This window comes from Carassius gibelio, chromosome A10 (assembly GCF_023724105.1).
Source record: "Carassius gibelio isolate Cgi1373 ecotype wild population from Czech Republic chromosome A10, carGib1.2-hapl.c, whole genome shotgun sequence".
In the NCBI taxonomy this organism is placed as follows: Eukaryota; Metazoa; Chordata; class Actinopteri; order Cypriniformes; family Cyprinidae; genus Carassius; species Carassius gibelio.
Genome location: NC_068380.1, coordinates 8,781,036 through 8,801,153, shown reverse-complemented (window position 1 = coordinate 8,801,153; position 20,118 = coordinate 8,781,036). Strand labels below are relative to the sequence as shown.

The 20,118-nt window shown below is 38.2% G+C and overlaps 1 protein-coding gene and 1 long non-coding RNA gene across 8 annotated transcripts in view; one reads left to right on the top strand and one right to left on the bottom strand.

Annotated features, from left to right (window-relative positions):
• LOC128021078 (homeobox protein cut-like 1) overlaps positions 1–20,118 on the bottom strand; it is a 109,290-nt gene that overhangs the window by 16,393 nt on the left and 72,779 nt on the right. For 2 of the 7 annotated variants that reach the window (XM_052607993.1, XM_052607998.1), the window contains exons 9-19: positions 15,644–15,692; positions 14,388–14,480; positions 13,553–13,741; positions 11,699–11,757; positions 10,453–10,504; positions 9,581–9,677; positions 7,282–8,010; positions 4,113–4,193; positions 2,515–2,616; positions 1,964–2,050; positions 696–1,144 (exon numbers count right to left, since the gene is read on the bottom strand). In XM_052607993.1, the coding sequence (XP_052463953.1) occupies positions 696–1,144; positions 1,964–2,050; positions 2,515–2,616; positions 4,113–4,193; positions 7,282–8,010; positions 9,581–9,677; positions 10,453–10,504; positions 11,699–11,757; positions 13,553–13,741; positions 14,388–14,480; positions 15,644–15,692 (1,987 nt within the window). The remainder of the gene's footprint in view (positions 1–695; positions 1,145–1,963; positions 2,051–2,514; positions 2,617–4,112; positions 4,194–7,281; positions 8,011–9,580; positions 9,678–10,452; positions 10,505–11,698; positions 11,758–13,552; positions 13,742–14,387; positions 14,481–15,643; positions 15,693–20,118) is intronic. The other 5 variants (XM_052607995.1, XM_052607996.1, XM_052607994.1 and 2 more) reach the window with 3 other exon arrangements.
• Positions 1,026–5,646, top strand: LOC128021084 (uncharacterized). The gene is made up of 3 exons (XR_008185466.1): positions 1,026–1,166; positions 2,503–2,645; positions 4,001–5,646. It is a non-coding gene; the product is annotated as an uncharacterized LOC128021084 (long non-coding RNA).

Below are 20,118 nucleotides of genomic sequence, written 5' to 3'. Positions count from 1 at the left end.
TGGTTGCTAGCATATTGGTGTGCAGTTGCTAGGACGGAGGATTTTGCAGGGTGTCAAAGGGGGTCTAAGGGTGTGCTGGGGTCCGCAGAAAAATAATATATATATTTATATATAAAATACTAAATTCATCATTATTCCATTAGTTTCATTGTTCTTTCTTGCATAGATAAAAAATATAGTGTCAAAGTATTAACAGTATTGTTATTGTTAACTAAAACTATTAAAATAGTTTTAATTAAATGTAATTGTAAAATGTAAAAATAATTTAAAATATAAATATTACATAAACTAAAATTGCCTTGGCAAAAAAGAAAATAAGCTGAAGTTGCAGTAGAATTACCAAAATGAAAATAGAAATAAATTAAATCTTAATATAAATATTTTATAACTGTTTAAGGTTTAATATTTAATTAATATTTAAAAAAAACTAATAAAGATAAAAAAAGCACTAAAAACTAAATTTAAAATGAAAAATAAAAATATAAAAATACAATGAATGATTAATAAATACCACAGTTATACTTGTAAAAAGAACACTTAAAGTCATCAATACATTAATAAACTGTAAATATTTATACATGAAAATTCTACAGTAACATTTAAAAGAGATTCAATTGTAAGGGATATACACTAGAGGTAATACTGTGGGTATATGGGGATATGTGGCTTCAAAATGTATTAAAAATGCACTATACCTCCTTGCTATCCTCTTGGCCGTGTGCATCTTCACTAACAGAGGGCTGCCCAGTTCCGCGACGCTCAGAGAGACCTGTGCTCCACCAGTGCTCCCTCCAAGAACCCCCACCTAAACCTCCTCCACTCTCAGAGAGACGTCCGAGCTTGGGCACACCGTCCACCCCCACATCTGAGACGGCCACCTCACCCATCTCCTTCTTCACTCCACTGTGGAAGTCCAAGAGAGGAGAGGTGGAGGGCTTCTTCAGAGACTGAGCAATAGGGGTGTATGGGAGGGTGGAGAGCGGGGAGCCCAGGAGCGAGAGATCAGTCGGGGCCATAGAGTTGGCCTTCAGTACAGGCTCCAGAGCCACCTGCTGGGCCTCCATCTCCCTCCGAGCCTGCTCAAGGATGGAACGAATGTTCTCGTCGGAGCTGCTGGAGGAGGACGGAGGCTGAGAACTCTCAACTGCAGGAACAGAGGAGAACATGTAAGTGGTCACAATCGGTTTTATCTATAAATCACCATATTATTACTCATAAAAGAGAAAAATTTAAATTCTGGCGTTATTATCTAATCCTCGTGTTTTGCAAACCCTTTCCAAACTTTCTTCAGTGGAACAATTAAAAGATACAGTGACTGCAAGATGTTAAGCTTAAAAAAAAAACAAGAGTACAACAAATTAAATTTTAATTTTAAATTTTAATTTTAAATGTTTTTTTTAATTTGTTGTAAAGACTACTGTTATGATACTCTTATGGAGTTTTACATCATTTTTGGAGCTTGAAAACCCCTAATCACATACTTCTAAAGTGTGGAATTGAGCAGCGCGAACATTCTCCAAAACATCTTTTTTTTTGTTCCACAGAAGAATGAATGTCATACAGTTTGGCAAAAACATGAGGGTGAGTAAATGATGACAGAATTTTTGTTTCCTTTAAAAGGTACCAATAAGAGATTGCTGCCCTATGCTACCCAATAATACTTCTGAATAAATTTGGAGTTTAATGTGACATAATTTACAAATATTATATATTTTAGTTTCAAATAAAAAAGTTAAACAAAGACGTCTGTTTTCTGTGAGTTACGCCGTAAAAGATTTCTCAACGTCAATCTCAAAATCATTTTTTTATTGATGTTAATACATAAACCACAGATCGCTCATTGGTACAAATCTCCATGGCTCAGACTGATTTACGACAATTTGAAGTTCATTGGAAGCAGTAGCGCTCTTGGTATGGGGGGAAATCTTGGGGGAAACTTTCAACAGACAGCACAAAACCTCACCAAGTCTTAGACTGTGTGCATATATTTGGAAATAGCTGCCCGACCCTCTGTGGTAACCTGATCGCCGATGCCTCTCCCCCACACCGTCTGCAGTGGCAGGTGGGGAAGAGACAGTTAGTTTAATTCCGTTACACAAGCTTGGACAGGAAAAGGTAAAGGAGGGAATTTAAACACTCAAAAACAGGGGGGATACGACTCAGTATGTTATTGACTGATATAATCACTTGTTTTAGACAGTGCTTGTTCAAAAATCTGCATTGCAATTACAGTTTTAGCCAAAATACACTATTATTCAAAAGTTTGGGGTTAATAAGTTTATGAAGTCAGTCTCTCTACATTTACTTGATTAATACTATAGTAAAACAGTAATATGATGAAATATTATTACAATTTCAAATTGGAGAAAGTGAATGCAAGAATGATGGTATTCAGGTGGCGACAGTGACCTAACTATCCTACAGGAAGTAAAGCTAACTGATTGTGGGGAAGTGGAGAACACATGTGAATGCCTTGATCATTCCTTGATTTCTTGATGACAGAAAAAGACTCGCCTGCTTTCTGCACTTGCAACTCTCTCTTTGCCTGTTCCAAGATGGACTTGATGGCTTCATCGGAGCCAGTCTCAGGCGTGCGGATCCGTGTGGTGATGTTACCTGTGTAGACACGAGAAGGACATGTAGCTGTGAGTGACACCTCATGTGTAAAAACATTTAGTTCAGTTTTGTCTTGAAATATGTGACCCTGGACCACAAAACCAGACGCTGGGGTATATTTGTAGCAATAGCCAAAAATACATTGTATGGGTCAAAATTACAGATTTTTATTTTATGCCAAAAAGCATTAGGATATTGAGTAAGGATCATGTTCCATGAAGATATTTGGTACATTTCCTACTGTAAATATATCAAAACTTATTTTTTGATATGCATTGCTAAGAACTTCATCTGGATAACTTTAAAAGTTATTTTCTCAGTATTTAGATTTTTATGCACCATCAGATTCCAGATTTTCAAAAAGTTGTATCTCGGCCAATTACTGTCCTATAAAAACAAACCATGTATCAATGGAGCTTTCAGATGATATATAAATCTCAGTTTTGAAAATCTGACCCTTATGACAGGTTATGTGGTCCAGGGTCACCTATACAATCTTTAAACTGTTGCTATTTCTGCATGACAAAGCAAGAGCTCAAACAGATGCAAACACAAGCTTATTCTAAACAACAAATTATCCGATACGCTAAAATAAGCCTGGCATTTTTTTCATTTTCTGAAATTTCAATCCTGCAACCAAACTCAAAGGCACAAAACTAAAAAACCATTAGCAATCGTTTGCTTATCTAAAATATTGTGTATCAGCACTTGTGCTGCCCGTGGCTAAAGCTGCAGTTCCTGTGCAAGGATTGAAACCTTTTCCTGTCCTCCACAACAAAGAGATGTAAGATTTGGATGAAATCCATGAGAAACAACAGAGCTTGTGTGGAAATATCATTAGACAGGCCGGTGCAATAATAATAAATATGGAGAGAGTGAGAGAGGGAAAAAGTGGAAGAGGGAAAGTGCCGGATGAGCAGTGGGCAGCAGGGCAAGGTCAGAGTCACTGGTGTGTGAGGAGAGCAGCTGGACGTGTGTGAGGTGGATGTAATGCTCTCTTGCCCTCTCTCTCTCTCTCACACACACACACAGGGGTGGCTAGCCACCCACAGCGCCACCCTGGGGGAGACGCAACCACCAGTTGTAATGTGGTGGCACTGTTGATGTGCCTGAAGGATTCTGCCACACACACACACACACACAAGCTGACCACGAAATAACAGGACAGACTTCTCAAGGACCTCCGTGATGGAAAGTTACATTGCTTCAGACATGATAACACTCACACACAGTTTTTTTTTTCAGAGCTTGAAACTAATCTGTGCAGTCAAAGGTGTAGCATTTACTGTAAACAGCTGTCTTCCGACAGTCTGAACGAGATCTTTTTAAATTCAGGTCACACCTCTTCCAGCCCTGTCCGTCTCACTCACTTGTTTTGCAACAGATTCCAGGCCAGAGATTGAGAAGAAACAGACCAGCACAACAAAAACATACAAGACACAGCGGTTCTGAGACTGGAGAAACCCGGAACACGAGAGGGGAGGCGTGAGACAGACCTGGCCGCGTGGAGCCTTCCGAGCCGGTTCTTCGCTTCGGAACATCCTGAAACACTCTGTTCAGGTTCTGGCCTGGGTTCTCTGTTGGAAAACAAGTGGCGGAAGATAGAAATAAAGTAAGACCAAGCCCTAAACTTCTCCAATCATCTCCAGGGCTCAACAATAAGAATGACCCGAGAATGAGAGATTTTCTTTTAGGCCTTTTAACAGAAAAGTCACCTGACCTACAGGCCTGGTATATTTTACATTTGCAAAAACCTTGCATTTGGAATCAGATTTCTGCTGATTTAGCAAACACAGATTAAGTTTTGCCATATTTGCGAGAGAATGACTAGCCTTCGTCACAACAAATCAGTTAAGTTTCACATGCAATCATTTTCCAACAAAAAGTATGAATAAATCCATAGCTTTCAGTTACACTGTAGTTTTACAATTTCCAGATATTACTGAAAATAAAAATGAAAAAATCCTTATTGTTGAGCCCTGATCTGAAATGGTTGTCAGAATGTCTTCACAGTCAGTTTTGAGAGCACTTAGTAATACTAAGCCAAAGTAATACCTTTACATGGACAGATAGATGGAAATATCCTTTGAATGGTAGTTTGTTAAGCTTGAACACATATCGACCGATTCTGACCTCAAAGAAAGCCACCTGCACCATGTAGAACTCACTCAAGTGATTATTTCAACGTTAATGTGCTCCTTTAGCCCAAGCCTTTGATGTGAATGAATGGGTTTTAAGGTTTTTACAAAGTCCGTACTCCCATGGGAGACCACAAGCTGACACTATGGAGGCAGACAGCCAGACCACACTCCCTTGAAGACGTTCCAAACCGGTGTGCAGACGCACGGGCAGCACAGTCAGCCTTTTTCAGCTCCGGCTTGGTTTCAAAACTACTGCCTCACAGCTAGATTGAACAAACCTAGACTCGGTTTAACACGGCTTCGAGGATTCACAGCCAACTGCCCTCATATGCAAGTACTCTCGCTCACGCTGGGCTCGGCCTTGATTTGTTCGCTCTAGCTGTGAAGCACAGACTTGAGGCAAAACATAATGCTCGCAAACTTCTCTGAACTTCCTCTTCACCCGTAGGCTGAGACGGAAATGAAAGAAAGGGTAGACTGCTGAAGTTTAGCTCTAATCAACACGCCGGCTGTGCCAGCTGAGTACTGAGTGTTTCAGACAGAATCTAGTCTCTAGTAGTCTAGTCTAGTAGTTATCTGAGGACTCCTAAATTTAAAGGTTATGTGCACCATGGTTAGTTTAGCCTAAAGCTTATTGGAAGGGAACCATGGAAGCCTGTTTTTGTCTACAGTAAAGAAAAAAGGTGACTGCGACTTCATACTTAAAGATTATGTCTTCATATCTCACAAATGTAATTTATTTATTTTTTTACATCAGAAATGTGACTACTTTTCTCATAATTGAAACTCTTTACCTCAGAAATGCTTTTACCTTTTAAAATTTTTACCTCACAAATGCATCTCAAAATCGCAACTTTATATCTCACAAATATGACTATACTTCACAAATGCGAAAATATACTTCATATACTATATATATATATATATATATATATTATATTGATATAGCCTATATGTATATATATATATTTATGCATTTAGCAGATGCTTTTATCCAAAGCGACTTACAGTGTATTCAGGCTAAGAGTTTTTACCTAACATGTGTTCCCTGGGAATCGAACCCACAACCTTACACTGTTAACGCAATGCTCTAGAACTTGAGCCACAGGACTTCATAATTCATTTACTTGCCAGTTTTTACCTCACAAACGTGACTTAATATTTCACTTGCAACTACCTCACAAAATGATTTGATACCTTTATTTAATTTGACACTGTTGCAACTTTATACCTCACAAATAGGCCTTCAGGCCTTAGAAATGCTACTTTTACCTCACAAATGTGACTTCATACCTAACTAATGTAGATTTTCAAGATTTCCAACCCTCAAATGTGTCAAAAATGGTGACTTTATACCTCACAAATATTACTTTACACATCAAAAATGTGACACACATTCTCTCACAAATGCAACTTCCTATCTCATGAACATGACTTTACCTCTCACAAATGTTAATGTATACCTCACAATTCTAACTTCATACCTCACAAATAAGACTTTAGAACTGAATTCATCTCACAACTGCAACTTTATATCTCATGACAGTATACCTCACAATTGTGACTCCACACCTCAAAATCAAAACTTTATATCTTAACTATTGTAACTTTATATCTCACAAATGCAACTTTATTTCCCACAGGTTTTTATAAAAAAAAATTTAGTTCACAATTACCTGTTTTATTTATTAGTCTGAGGCAAAAAACAAGCTTCCATAAGGATCAGAGCTGGATCACAGCAATCGCAAAGCACTGCCCTTTCTTCTTACTGCACATATTTGACTATTTAAAGTATCTGATTTGACTCTTTAAAGAAATACGTGCTCTACATGCGAGACTGCTAGCATCAGTGTGCCTACAGTACAGACCAAAAGTTTGGACACACCTTCTCATTCTAAGAATTTTCTTTATTTTCATGACTATGAAAATTGTCACACTGAAGGCATCGAGGGCTATTTGACCAAGAAGGAGAGTGATGGGGTGCTGCGCCAGATGACCTGGCCTCCACAGTCACCGGACCTGAACCCAATCGAGATGGTTTAGGGGTGAGCTGGACCGCAGACAGAAGGCAAAAGGGCCAACAAGTGCTAAGCATCTCTCGGGGAACTCCTTCAAGACTGTTGGAAGACCATTTCAGGTGACTACCTCTTGAAGCTCATCAAGAGAACGCCAAGAGTGTGCAAAGCAGTAATCAAAGCAAAAGGTGGCTACTTTGAAGAACCTAGAATATGACATATTTTCAGTTGTTTCACAGTTTTTTGTTATGTATATAATTCCATATATAATTCCACATGTGTTAATTCATTTTTTGATGCCTTCAGTGTGAATCTACAATTTTCATAGTCATGAAAATGAAGAAAACTCTTTGAACGTGAAGGTGAGTCCAAACTTTTGGTCTGTACTGTATGTTTAAGTTGCTTACATGGGACAGCAATTACCATGCTGTTTACTGAGCACTATTTAATCCCATGCATACTGCTTGAAAATAAACGTGCGATGGGAGATCATCTGCTCTGTAACTGACCTCTCTGCCTGCCCTGGATGCTCCTAAGTGCCAGGATGTTCTGCTCATCAGACAGGAAGTGCTTCATCTTGTGAAAGGGCTCTTTGCCACGGATAGTCAACTTGCTCCAGGGTTTGGGCCGGGCCAGAATCTCACTAACCGAGCCTTGGGACAGACCCAACACATAATGGCCGAACACACGCTGGCCGATGTTGTGTTTGATCAGCTGCTCCTTGACCTGTCGAGCGATCTCAGATGTGTCCATTTCCTCCCCTTCTGACGTACTGCCTGCACCCTCCGACTGGCTGGGAGAGGGTGCCAGGCCGTTAACCTCCGGGCTGCCCGCTGACTGCGGGGGTAGGGGGCTGGAGAGAGAGTTGGTTGTAGCGTAATGGGGTGGCCCGAAGAGCACAGAACTTGGAGAAGTGTCGTGGAGGGCTTTGGTGTAGATGGTTTGCATGAGCTGCCTCTGAAGAAGAGAGTTGAGTGCCATTTTGCCAGCTAACGGGGGGAACGTGGCACCCACGCTGGCCATGCCGGGGGTAAAGAAGTCTGGCCCGATGCCCGTGGGGGAGAAAGGATGGGTACCGTTGGCACTGGCAGCAGATTCGGAGGTAGCGGTTCCCGTCCTCATCAAAAGCTGGGGGGAGGGGGGAGGGGGGGACCCCTGGAGTGTGGTAGGGACTGGAGTGGCAGGAAGACGCTGAGGGTTTTCCACTGTGGTTTCTTTACTTTTCCGCCGCACTGATCCTGTAGAAAAAATAAATAAAAATACCTGATGAGAAAAATCATGGGTACTGATTTAGACTACTGCTAAAAATATTTAGGCAAAATCCTGTCAAGGTGATTTTGTATCATCCTAAAGGTGTTTAATTTGGGATACTGGCCTACTTCCTGTACATTACGCCACTTATTACATGGCTACTTAATAAATAGATGCAATGTTGAAATGATTTAATTATGTGAGAAGAAAGAGAACAGAGTGATACTGGAGACATTCAAACTAGCATTGGTTACCTGGAACAAAAGACAATATTTATACAAAGCAATCATTATTCACGAATATATGACGGCAGAATATCATTTGATCAATTACAAATCAAGTGTTCAGAGAGCTGCTGAATATAACTCCAATGTACATGGTCACTGTACATAAAATCATTTTTTGAGAGTACGTTTTTGTCAACTGTAAACTGAATGTGTCACTTGCTGTTTCTCTGTAATTAATTGTGGAACTAGAGTGAAAAAAAGCTTTAACAAATTTTTTCAGCTGCACGGCCATATCTACATTTACCTTTTTTCTCCTATAAATCAAATTAAGATAAATTCAAAATGTCCATTAAATGTTATTTTCTAAAAACAAAAAAAACAAGCAGAAGCAAAGTGCCAAAGACTTGTTCTGCATGCTTCAAGGAAATCTGTGTTGTGAATGTGTGTGTGCCACAGGCTGATGTTTTAACACTGATCTCCTCTGAGGTCTGTAGACTAGCAGGCATGTCCAGAGATATCAGGCCAGGCAACTGTGCGTGGGCTACCTGCTCATGCTGTGGGGACTGTTCACTGCAAGGGCTTGTGGGTGTCAGTACGGTTATCCTTTTTGCCATGACAAAACACCTCTGCTGTGTGCACTTCCACAACAATACCATCACTTTATACAGTGATGGCAAAATCAATATTCAGCGCAACAGAATTCTGTTGGCTGTCAGAGACAGATGCCTGCTGCGATCTCACATGATTCCCCCGTCAGCAGCAAATGCCAGGTTTAAAAATGCAAACTTTGTGATAGAAAGTCACATTTAAAACGCAAATTAAATGTATGATCTCCATAGGGGTGTCCAGAGGTGTTCTGTAATGACATTTCCAACCTTACACTCATAGAGCGTTGTCGGAAGAGCAGAAAAAGGGAAATAAGGCTTAATTATCACACTGATCTCTGCTAGCCGTTCAGGATTTATGCAAGCCCCAGGTGACCTGATCTCCTACAAGCCAAAGCGTAATATACTGCTGCCTCTAGAAAAGGATGAACTGACCTTAACAACAAAAATGCCTCCAAACCTAACTCGTCACTCTCAGGACGGTCTGTTAGGATATATATTTGTTTGTTTTTTTCTTGGGGCAAAATAAAATCATACAGCCATAAAGCTCGGAAAGTTTTATTAGGTCATGTTGCGTGTCCGGCTGCATTTTAGGTGAAGTTAGGTTTGGAAAAAAGCAATCAATAAATCATGCCAGCTCCTGTGTGTAAGCTGCAACTTCGCAATTTTCCAGTGACTGGCTGGTTAATGTACCTCGGAAGAGGCTGGATACCATGTAAACTCACCGCTGAAGTCATTGTTGGCCAGTCGTTTCAAAGCGCTCTCTGACAGCTGGCTATGGACTTTCCCCGTCAGCAACATCTCCAATGGCTTGGATGAGTCCTAAAATGAAGGATGGATAAGGGTTAGAGATAAAAATACACAGGAAGGTAGCAAAGGAAGGGAAGTAAGAGAACAAAAATGTGAGGAAGTGGGGACAAGGAAGTGAGGAATGAAGAAAAACAGGAAGAAGGAAAATCAAGGAAGAAAAACAAAAGTAAAGTCATAAGAAGGAAAGAGGAGAAACAAAATGTAAAGTTTAAGAAGGAAAAAATTTAGAAAAGCAAAGAAAGAAATGAAAGAAGGAAGAAGTGAGGAAGGAATGAATTAAGAGGAAATGGAAGAGAAATGGACAGATGAAATGAGAAATGAAAGGAAGTGAGGAAAGACAAAAGGAAATGGAAGAAAATAACAAGTTACGTAAAGGCAAGAAAATAAAGGGGGGAGAGAAAATGTAAAAAGGTGAGGAAGGAACAAAGGGAAGAAGAAACAAATGGAAAGGTTTAGGAAGGAAAGAATTGAGAAAGGAAGCAAGGAAGGAAATGGAAAGAGGAAAAAATGAAATGAGGAATGAAGAAAAAGGAATATAAAGGAAGAAACAAACCAAAGGAAAGTTATAAACAAAAGAAAGAAAATAAAACACTCCACTATCAGCTCTTTCACATGTATTTATTAAAGGAAAACAAATAGTTTTAGAAATGAACAAGGACAAATTCATAACATAATATTCAGCATTTACAATACATCAAAAGCAATCAAACATGCTGCCTTTAACTATTACAATGCATTAGAAGAATAAATCAATACAATCAACTTTCTTTTCCTTCTTTCTTCTTACCTGTACTGAAGAGTGATGATCTGATGAGTTGTGCTCCACTGATTTCAGGCTGCTGTTAAGAGTGAAAGAACGTGTTTACGTATTAAAATAATGGTGTCACAAAGCCTAACGTTCATCCTGAAGCCTTCGCTTTCCGATTCAGCTCAAGAACTGAACGCCACTCGGCTTAATAAGCGTTGGCTCAGCGTTCAGTATCATAATTCGAAAATTCCTTTGACACCTCCAATCACGTTACTCAAATTAACCTGTGTGCCTAGCTGCACTCTACCCAGCACTGATCTGTTATCTATGGATTAAACAGCGCCATTTTCAAAAGCCTTTTGGGTGAAAACGCTCATTATATTACGGTGGAATTTGCCTCGAGTAGACAACAAGCTATCAATCGATCATCAGACCAGCGCAGATCTTAACAACACCCTCTATTCATGGATTATTTGCTTTATAAGTCCCAATTGGAAATATTACGCCTAAAATCAAGTTATGCAACAGACAGCCAGACATCTCCTGAAGCCTCCCAACACACACAGATGAGCGGCCGAGCCAGAAACACACACATCACTCAATTAAGTTAGAGGTGTGCAAACTACGTTAGCCTCCTCATTACAGCTGTGGCTGGAGATGAAACGCAGCAATCCCTCAGTCCCGAGCAGAAACCACTCCGACAACACACTTAATCTGCTTTTCTCAAAAATAAGACCCAATACTCCTTGCATACCTAAGGTTCTTTGAATTTATTAAACAGAACTGAGATTACCGCGGAGTAAAATTCCTTCTGGTAAAATATGGGAATAAAAGGTCCGTGCGCAGACGTGGTTTGGCGGTCTCTGCGGTTCATATATCAGCTGGCTGAACTACATCCGATCAAATTCAGTACATCTGACTGTAAAGTTCAAGACCACCAGGTACTGAAAACTCACAATTCGAGCCCTGGAGCGATAGAGGATGGGGAAGATACATGCATAACACAGCAGTGGATAAAGGTTAAGGATGGTCTGAGGGTCTTTAATTATGTATGTGGATAAACAACACCAGGTCAGGTCACTCCAAACAAAACCTTTGCTTATTTAGGCCCACCTTAAAGCCAATTCATGCTATTACACACTTGAATGTCACGTTAAGGTTGATGCAACAGTCCCATCAGCGTTAAAATAATGTTAATAATGCTAAAATATTCACATAAATGCGAGGGAAAAGGTTGAAGCGTCAGGATTATTTGCGCTGACAGAATTAGTGCTTCAAAACGTACCCCAGTTCTCGTTTGATCTCCTCGTAGTCTGACTGCTCTTGAAGCTTTTCTTCAAGTTGCTGGGAAGGGAAAAGGCAGATATACATATTTATAATCAAATTTGTCCTGTGAATCACTGATCTCACAATATTCACTTTAGAGACACTTTAACAGGAATATTCCACTGAAAATTCTGTCAATTTAGAGTTGTGTAGATTTGTACTAGGGTCCATGGCATATATTATCCAATATTTTCTGTGGATTAAAAACAGTATATTGTTTTGGAATTATATTATTGTGAGTAATGAGTGACAGATTTGGTGACCTTTCACTTTAAGGGTCTCAAAATAAATATGATATAAACTAATACAAACAATGAAACACTTCTTTTACTTTAAAAAAAAAATATAAATACTAATTTTATTAAATCAATAAAAATTACCGATAGAAATCTGAAAATGTTTTTATAAAAAAGTTAAATTATAAATAAAGACAAACAAAATTATATTCGATTCAAATAACAATATATTTGTTTACACACATTACTGTTCGAAAGTTTGCGGTCAGTAAGATTTTTAAGGACTTTTTTTTATTCAGCAAGGATGCATTAAACTGATCAAAAGTGTCAGTAAATAAATTTACCATTTTACTAAAGATTTCTACTTCAAATACATTTTTCACGTTTTTAAACGTCACAATAAATTATTTTAAAATATATTAAAGCAAAGTTTGTAAATATATATTTAAAATATATTCAAAATTTTAAAAAGTTGCAGCTTGTAAATTGTAAAAAATTTTCATAATACTCCCGTTTTAATAGTTTTCTGATCGAATACATGAAGACTTGGTGAGCAGAAGAAATTTCTTTCAAAACATCCCACAAAAAAACTTACTAACCCACCAACTTACAACTTTTGTGTGTGTGCATGTATGTGTGTGTGTATATAAATATATATATATATAATATATATACACACACACACACACACACACACACACACACACACACACACACATATATATATATATATATATATACACATATACATACATACATATATATATATATGTGTTTGACCATTTTGTGTACTGTTATTTGCTATCATTAAATTGTGTTACATAGTTTGGCTCTATATCAGCCATTTTATTTTCTAGATAACACCCTTAAAAAAAAACATTTCGCTCAATCCCTATTCAGTAAGCGTGTGTCTATATGTGTGAGAACATACATGCGCACATTAATCTCCCGGCACTGTACATGCTCAGATAGAAGTAGAAGTAGAAGCTAAGTCCACTACAGGCAAGCCAGATCAGAGCAGTCTCTCGGAGTGAGACTCAGCCACGGCTTCATCTCAGCTCAGTCTCCTGCCATCCAATCAGCTGTCACTCAAACTCTAAACATTCCCCACATGGGTCACATGGCTCGTGTGAGCCGCTGCAACATTTACAAGCCTGTCCTGCATCCGCAGAGCAGAGATCTGACTGCTGCCACGAGCAGGAACACTCGCTTCATCCAACATGAAATGTCGAGTTGAAACAGCCCGTGCCAGGAGTCCAGTGTTAATGCGACTTTAGATGGACTGCAGCTCTATAATGACCCACCAGGCTCTTTCACTTGTACTTGCTACAGCTGTTTAGTGAACTAAAGAGCGGCACGTATTAATGCACATTAATAGCACATTAATGCTTACATATAAGTCTGTATGGCACAGCGATTTTATCACAGTAATGGTACAGTACAATACAATGTAGGACTAACTAATCGCATACCACTTAATGTCTAAACACATGATCAGAGCTCAAATTATACTCTACTTAACATATTACCTATGTCTTTCATTAATACACTTGCTATTAGTCAGTGGTCTGACTGACCTTTAATAGGGCCTCTTTGGAGCTCAGCTGCTGCTCGAGCTGGCTGATCTGATTGGTGGATGTCTCGCTGAGCTGGGCCAGACTGGCCTGAAGTCTCTGAACGTCCTCAGCCAAACGCTCTACCTCTCTCTCCTTCGCACCAAGCTCTGCCTCTAAATTGCTGCAAGACAGCGCCTCCGGAGACTTGTCCTGTACATAAAAATACACACATATTAGACCGCTGTACAGACAATGTAACTGGAAACACTTCCTATTAGGCCAAGGCAAGGGTTTTCTAAAAGCATTATACTCAATATAACTACATTTTAAATATAGTTGATATAAGCATTTCATTATTTATGATTTATTTAATGCTGTTAACATTAATGATTTTTATTCATAATTGACTGCTCCATTAATTATTTAGTCATTATAAATTAATGAATATTAAAATGTAATTCCTAATAATCTATTTAAAAATAATCAAATATTTAAATGGATAAATATTTCATTATAATATTATAAATTATCCTGCAAATATAAACTGGCTACACTATTTGCAACAACACTAGAATATTAAGCATCATATAAAAAATATATATTTACAATTATTTTAAAAAATCAGACATTATTCATGCTTCTAATGTATGCATTATAATATTTTTTACAAAAAATTTACAAATCCTGATTTTTTTTTACAGCCTTAATTGATTTATCAATCTTAATATTACAATATTATTAATATGTTGCTTGTTATAATATATTACAATTCTACAGGTATTTACATCATCAATGTGAATGCATCCCTCCTCCTTCTGCCCCTTTACAGTACGTGCATGTAGAGTTTCACTCTTACCATTTCCGGTGCTTTCTGGATCTGATTGGATGGTTGAGCTGAAGTGAGCTGTTCCCTCAGGCTCACAGCCTCCCTCTCTGCTGCCTCGGCCCTCTGTGGGCCACAAACAGAACAAATGGATTAAAAATGGCCTAAGTCGAGGATACATAACCATTATATCAACCGACATTTGAAAATTGTAAAGACGGGGAGCTAAAAGATCACAGGCCTGCTTTTTATGGCTGGGCTGAAAAATGTTAACTGAACTCACATGAGTCCTACTTGGCTGAGTGCTCTAGTATTCAAGCTAAAGTGTGTCAAGGTATGTACGCTTGGTTGATTCACAGAATATGCAAATCACGCAGAGTTCATTTTAAATAAAGATTGTGGTGTTAATTAATTTGTTGCCCTAGAATGGATGCCTGACCTAAAGACAAATAGTTAGATTCACGATGAGACTTCAAAAGTTAAATGTATTGTAAAAGCTGCTTAAAGCGTTCAACCTTTAGCTGCACAGAATTCAACCATCTTTATGCATTTATGGTAATGATGAGCTTAATTATGCTAATTTATTCTAAACGTCTACGTAAAAAGTCTTACCAAATGTTCTTTTTTCTGTTGATTAGAATAATAATGCTAATGAAAACAAAGATTATAAAGTTTTTACTCGGGTGTTTGTTTATCGCTTGCCCTACATTTTCAAAAACATAAAACTTAGTTTATCATTTTTAGACAAGCAAACTGATTCTACAGTGTTTACAAACATACATTCAGAAAAAAAATCGAGTATGTTAGCAAGAAATAAGTCAAGAGGAGATCTATTCATTTTACATTTAAAAAATATTACTTCAGATCAGCTTTCTCAAACATTTAAGGTCAGAAAAATTATAGACTGATGATAAAAATAAATACAAATTTCCCAAAATGCACGAAACCAATGAAAATGCAAGAGATTCTTTAAATTGCATTACATGAAAGAGCTGATATCCATTTAGATTTAGCCGTTGGCGCTCAGAGCTCGAAAAAGTGCAAGGGAAAGATGGATTTCTTCCAAAAGGAAAGCAGATGGAGGGAATTAGGATATCTGGAACTTGGATATATATGACTCCAATAAAGTTGAGTGCTAATAAAAGAAATTTGCAATCTAGCACTGAATTTTCTGTATAGTCTATTAGACCAGAGATATTAATAAAAGACCCAAACAAGCTGTTATTGTGTCTTAGATTTGCATACAATAGAAATACGGGTCACTTTTCCATGAGGAATATGGGCTTTACCTGATTGGCTCTTTCCAGATCTGTCATCACCGCTTCAATCTCATTGGCCCTGAAAAATGAAGGCGCACATTACTTACGCAGGCAGGAGGGAAATGGTAGCGCAGGTTTGTTGCAGTAAAACACAATGATGCAACATAATGCAATGTAATAAAAATGGGTCACGTAAGGAACAGACCAGGTGGAACAGAAGACCTCACATCAACATAAAACGGGTAATCAGCATCTTGCTTCACTTCTGGGCAGCTTGCATGTGTGCATATGCAATTACGAGCAGCTAGATGCGTTCGTGAGAGCATTCATCATAAAAGCATCTGGGTGTGCGTGTGTTGTTGTGTAGAGATCAGCCGTTTCAGTTGGACTTCCATAACCCCGTCATGCATGTGAACACTTGCACACTCACCCATAAGCACACTGGCACACACACAGGGCCATTAACCCCTCTCGATTTCACAGTAATCCGATGGACTGTGAGCTGTGTAGCCCAGCAGTGGGTTCACGACTCAGCCACATGGACAAGTCCAGGTTAAAACAGAGGGATTACACTAATATAGGCCTCAGACTCCTTTTAATACACACTAATCTGATATAATATTCTCAATTCTGCTAGCAAACAGCCCAGCCTAGCTAATGGCATGGCTTGGCTTAGGTGTGTAAACACAACTGCTTTCAATAAAGGTTAACAGTACTGTATGTCCCCATTAAACATGCCACTCAAATGAGTGTAGTTTGGTCTCTCAAATACAGATTTCAACATTTTGTCAGGAAAAACAACAAAAGATAGCCCATTTCCAACACTCACGGCAACTTTTGGGTTAAATGAACTTTTATTATTATAAGAATTAAGAAAAAGGGCCAAAAGTGATTGGGAAACAAGTTTCTGAAAACACTGTGATCCAAATCCATAATAAAGGCTGAGGAATTAGGGAAAAGGGATAGTTCGCTCAAAAATATTTAATTCGCTCATAATTTACTCCAAACATGCATAAACTTTCTTCTGTGGAACATACAAGAAGGTATCTGGAAGAATTTGAGTAACCAAAGAGTTTATGGTCCCCACTGACTTCCATAGTATTTTCATTCATTCTGTGAAAGTCATAAACTTTTTGGTTACCAACATTCTTCAAAATATTTAAAATCATGTTCCAGAGAAGAAAGAAACTTTAGGTTTAGAACAGCTTGAGGTTAATAAATGGCGACAGAATCTTCGACTATCCCTTTAAAATATGGCTGGTTATCATGGCCCAGTCATTGCTGCTAGCCATAATTACAAAAAGATATCATTCTCAATTGACAACCATTTTACATTTCTTTCATTGGATGTTTTGCCACTACATACTTTGCATTAATTGGCTTAGTTATACTAACTGCTAGGCTTCAACTTTTTGTTTTAATTTTGTATCTTAACCAAACTCAAAGAATTCTCATATGATAATGTGTTGTTTATGATGTGTTCTATCCGCTAGGCTAAAGCTTCAACAAATGTTTATTTTTTAAATTTGTACTACTATTATAACCAAACTCAAAGTGTTCACACATACTTCATGTAGCTTGTGTGCTAACCACTAGACTATAGCTTCAACAAAAGATTTGCACTACTATCTTAATCTCAAAGCTTTTTTGTTTGATTTTGAACCGCAATCTTAACCAAACTCGAAGCGTTCACACACACAATAATGTGCAGCATGCGTGCTAACAGCTAGGCTACTACTTCGTACTTTGTACACTCAAATCACTCACACATGATAATGTTTTGTAGCATGTATGCTAGTTGCTAGGATAAAGATTCAACAAATCTTTTTTGCTTGATTTTAATAACACAATCTTTACCACACTCAAAACATTCACATGATAATGTGCTGTAGCATGTATGTTAGCCGCTAGGCTACAGATTCAACAAATCTTATTTGATTGATTTTGTAGCACAATCTTAAACTAACTAAAAACATTCACACATGATAATGTGTTTTAGCTTGTGTACTAAGGCTAATACTCCCTATAGTAGCCATTTTTGCACAACTATCTTAAACTAAAGTGTGTTCACAACTGAAGCAGCAAAGCTGATGCCAAATCTGAAACAGACAAAAATTCAACCGACACATAATCTTGAAGCGAGTGAAACTTGGTAGCCCACATAATGAGCCCTTAATCTGATAAAAGCACTTGCATTATTTGTCACCCACTGTATTCTCCTCTCGAATGGTTCTCCCATTGACATTTCTGACCATGTGACTGCAAACTGAGAGGAGTCAAGCACAGCTGAAATTAATTCAACAGCCAAGCTTAATTAGAGACGATTTGGTTTAATGATTCAGATGAGCTTAACTCAGCTTTCTGCGCACTTTTAAGCACGTGACTCTGGCATCTCATGGATGATACTGCGTTGGAGTTTCGTTGTGTGAAGAGCGCTGTGAAAATACCGTTTCAAATTATTATTGAAACATAATTATTCACTCCAATTTCATGATGACTCTCTAACATCACTGTGAAACCCCATTCACAACCCATTTTACTTCTGTAATGCGAAATTTCAAAGTGAAACAGAATATTTAACAAGAAAAAATGTAGGCCGGGACTTGCTGTTTATCCACTGGGAATTAACTGGATTGTGAAAAATGGGCATTAAACACCAGAATAGAGCTTAAAAACAATGTCTAAACATCTGTTAAAATAGCCCACAATGTTTTGAATTTGGAATTATGTGCACAGATTGTTCGCAATAAGAAATGGCAGATTTAAGGACATTAAATATAGCCCATTTTAATTTCCCTTTAACTTTAAAATGAAAATGTTCAATAATGTAGATATTTATTATTTAATAACTATATTTAGCTATGTGTATTATATATATAGGTTTCTTTCTCTTTGAGACTTACCAAACCCACAACAGTTAAATATACAGTTAAATATAAATCATTAAATAACGTAAGATCAGTACAGATTTGGGAATTATGAAATATAATACTCCTTTAAACCTAAAGACTGCAGATCAGAGGTTTATTTTATGCATTAACAGTGTCATGATCTCGTCATGGCACAGAAGACAAAAAATACAATCCCTCTTAAATACAGTGTAAAGAGGCACTCATTCTTTCTCTCTCTCTCTCTCTCGCTCACACACACACACACACGATTGTGAAGCTGCATAACCTAATCTCCTCTCATTTCTGCTCTCGTCAGCTCATGTTCACTCCCTCCTTTATGGGCCCCACTATAAAAACACATTAAATGACGACCTTAAAGGGGCGATATTCGACACTTTCATAGTATTTTATTTCTTTCCTTGAATCCATTTATGTTAGTCACGGTTTCTTGCACCAAAAACAATCAGAATTTAGTGTTACGCCCTCTCTTTGACCCTTATATTTAAACAGTCTGTTTTTGCTACTGTATCTTCAAGAATTCTACATGCAAATGAGCTCAGCTATGATTGGCTTCTGTGTACTGGTGTAGCTCCTGTAGATTTTTTTTTTACATTTTTATAGATGTTTCAAGTGGACTAAAGTGGGAGCTTTGCATGTTAGAATGCATCAATGTTCTACATTGAAATTTTATTTCAAAAGACCAAATAAATAAATAATAATACTACATTAAAAAAAATCTTTTCCATGATATGTCCCCTTTAAAGATGAAAATAGAAGGACGAGAACTGTGTGAGACATGTGCAACTCCCATCGTAGCTCAGCCTTCAAATCCGGCATGTTCTTCATCACCCCGAACCGGAGGCCAGAGGTTATCTGCAAGATCATTAATTCTGATTATTTCATCATCTACATACGAACACGCTACAATGTGGGAAAGTCCAAAGAAATAACAACGTGAATGTAATCCGGGAACATATAAACACGACTTCTTTTGTTATTCTCTAAGCTACCGCTGATGAATAGAGCGTATTAAACACTTACTACATTTGATTATTGTGTTTGGTCGTCTATGGCCTGATAAATTATGAGAACCAGCTGCTTTGATTTTGACCTTTTCCATCCAGCGCGCTGCTGTCAGAAAGGGGAGGTTAACTCTGTGCTCGGGCGAAGCTAGCGAGAGAGAGGTCCAGGTTACATGCATCCTCGGGCTGTAATTCAACTCTTTCAGGCAATTCTCTCTCTCCCGTCTAGCTCGAACTCACTCTCGCTCGCTCTCTCCCCAGTGTCTTTGTTTCTGCTGCGGCTCAAATCCCCCTGGGCTGGTACGACATTTCACAGATTTAGCCCATTAGATTTCCATTTTGCTCTCTTTCTCCAGTTGGCCCCTATCTTATGGAGCCAGTGCGGGCTTTATCCTGCTGGGTTTTTTTTTATCCTCCCATCCTCTCTTAACCTTTTGAAGGCTGTGGTGGTAAGAAAACCCTCAGGGTTTGATTTTTTTCTCCTCTTGTTGAGTGCCTGACCTCCAGGAGATAAAAAAGCTCATCCTCAAGTGTCATTCCTTACTCTCAAAATAACAAAATAACAAACATCATCGACCCAAATTTTTCTTGT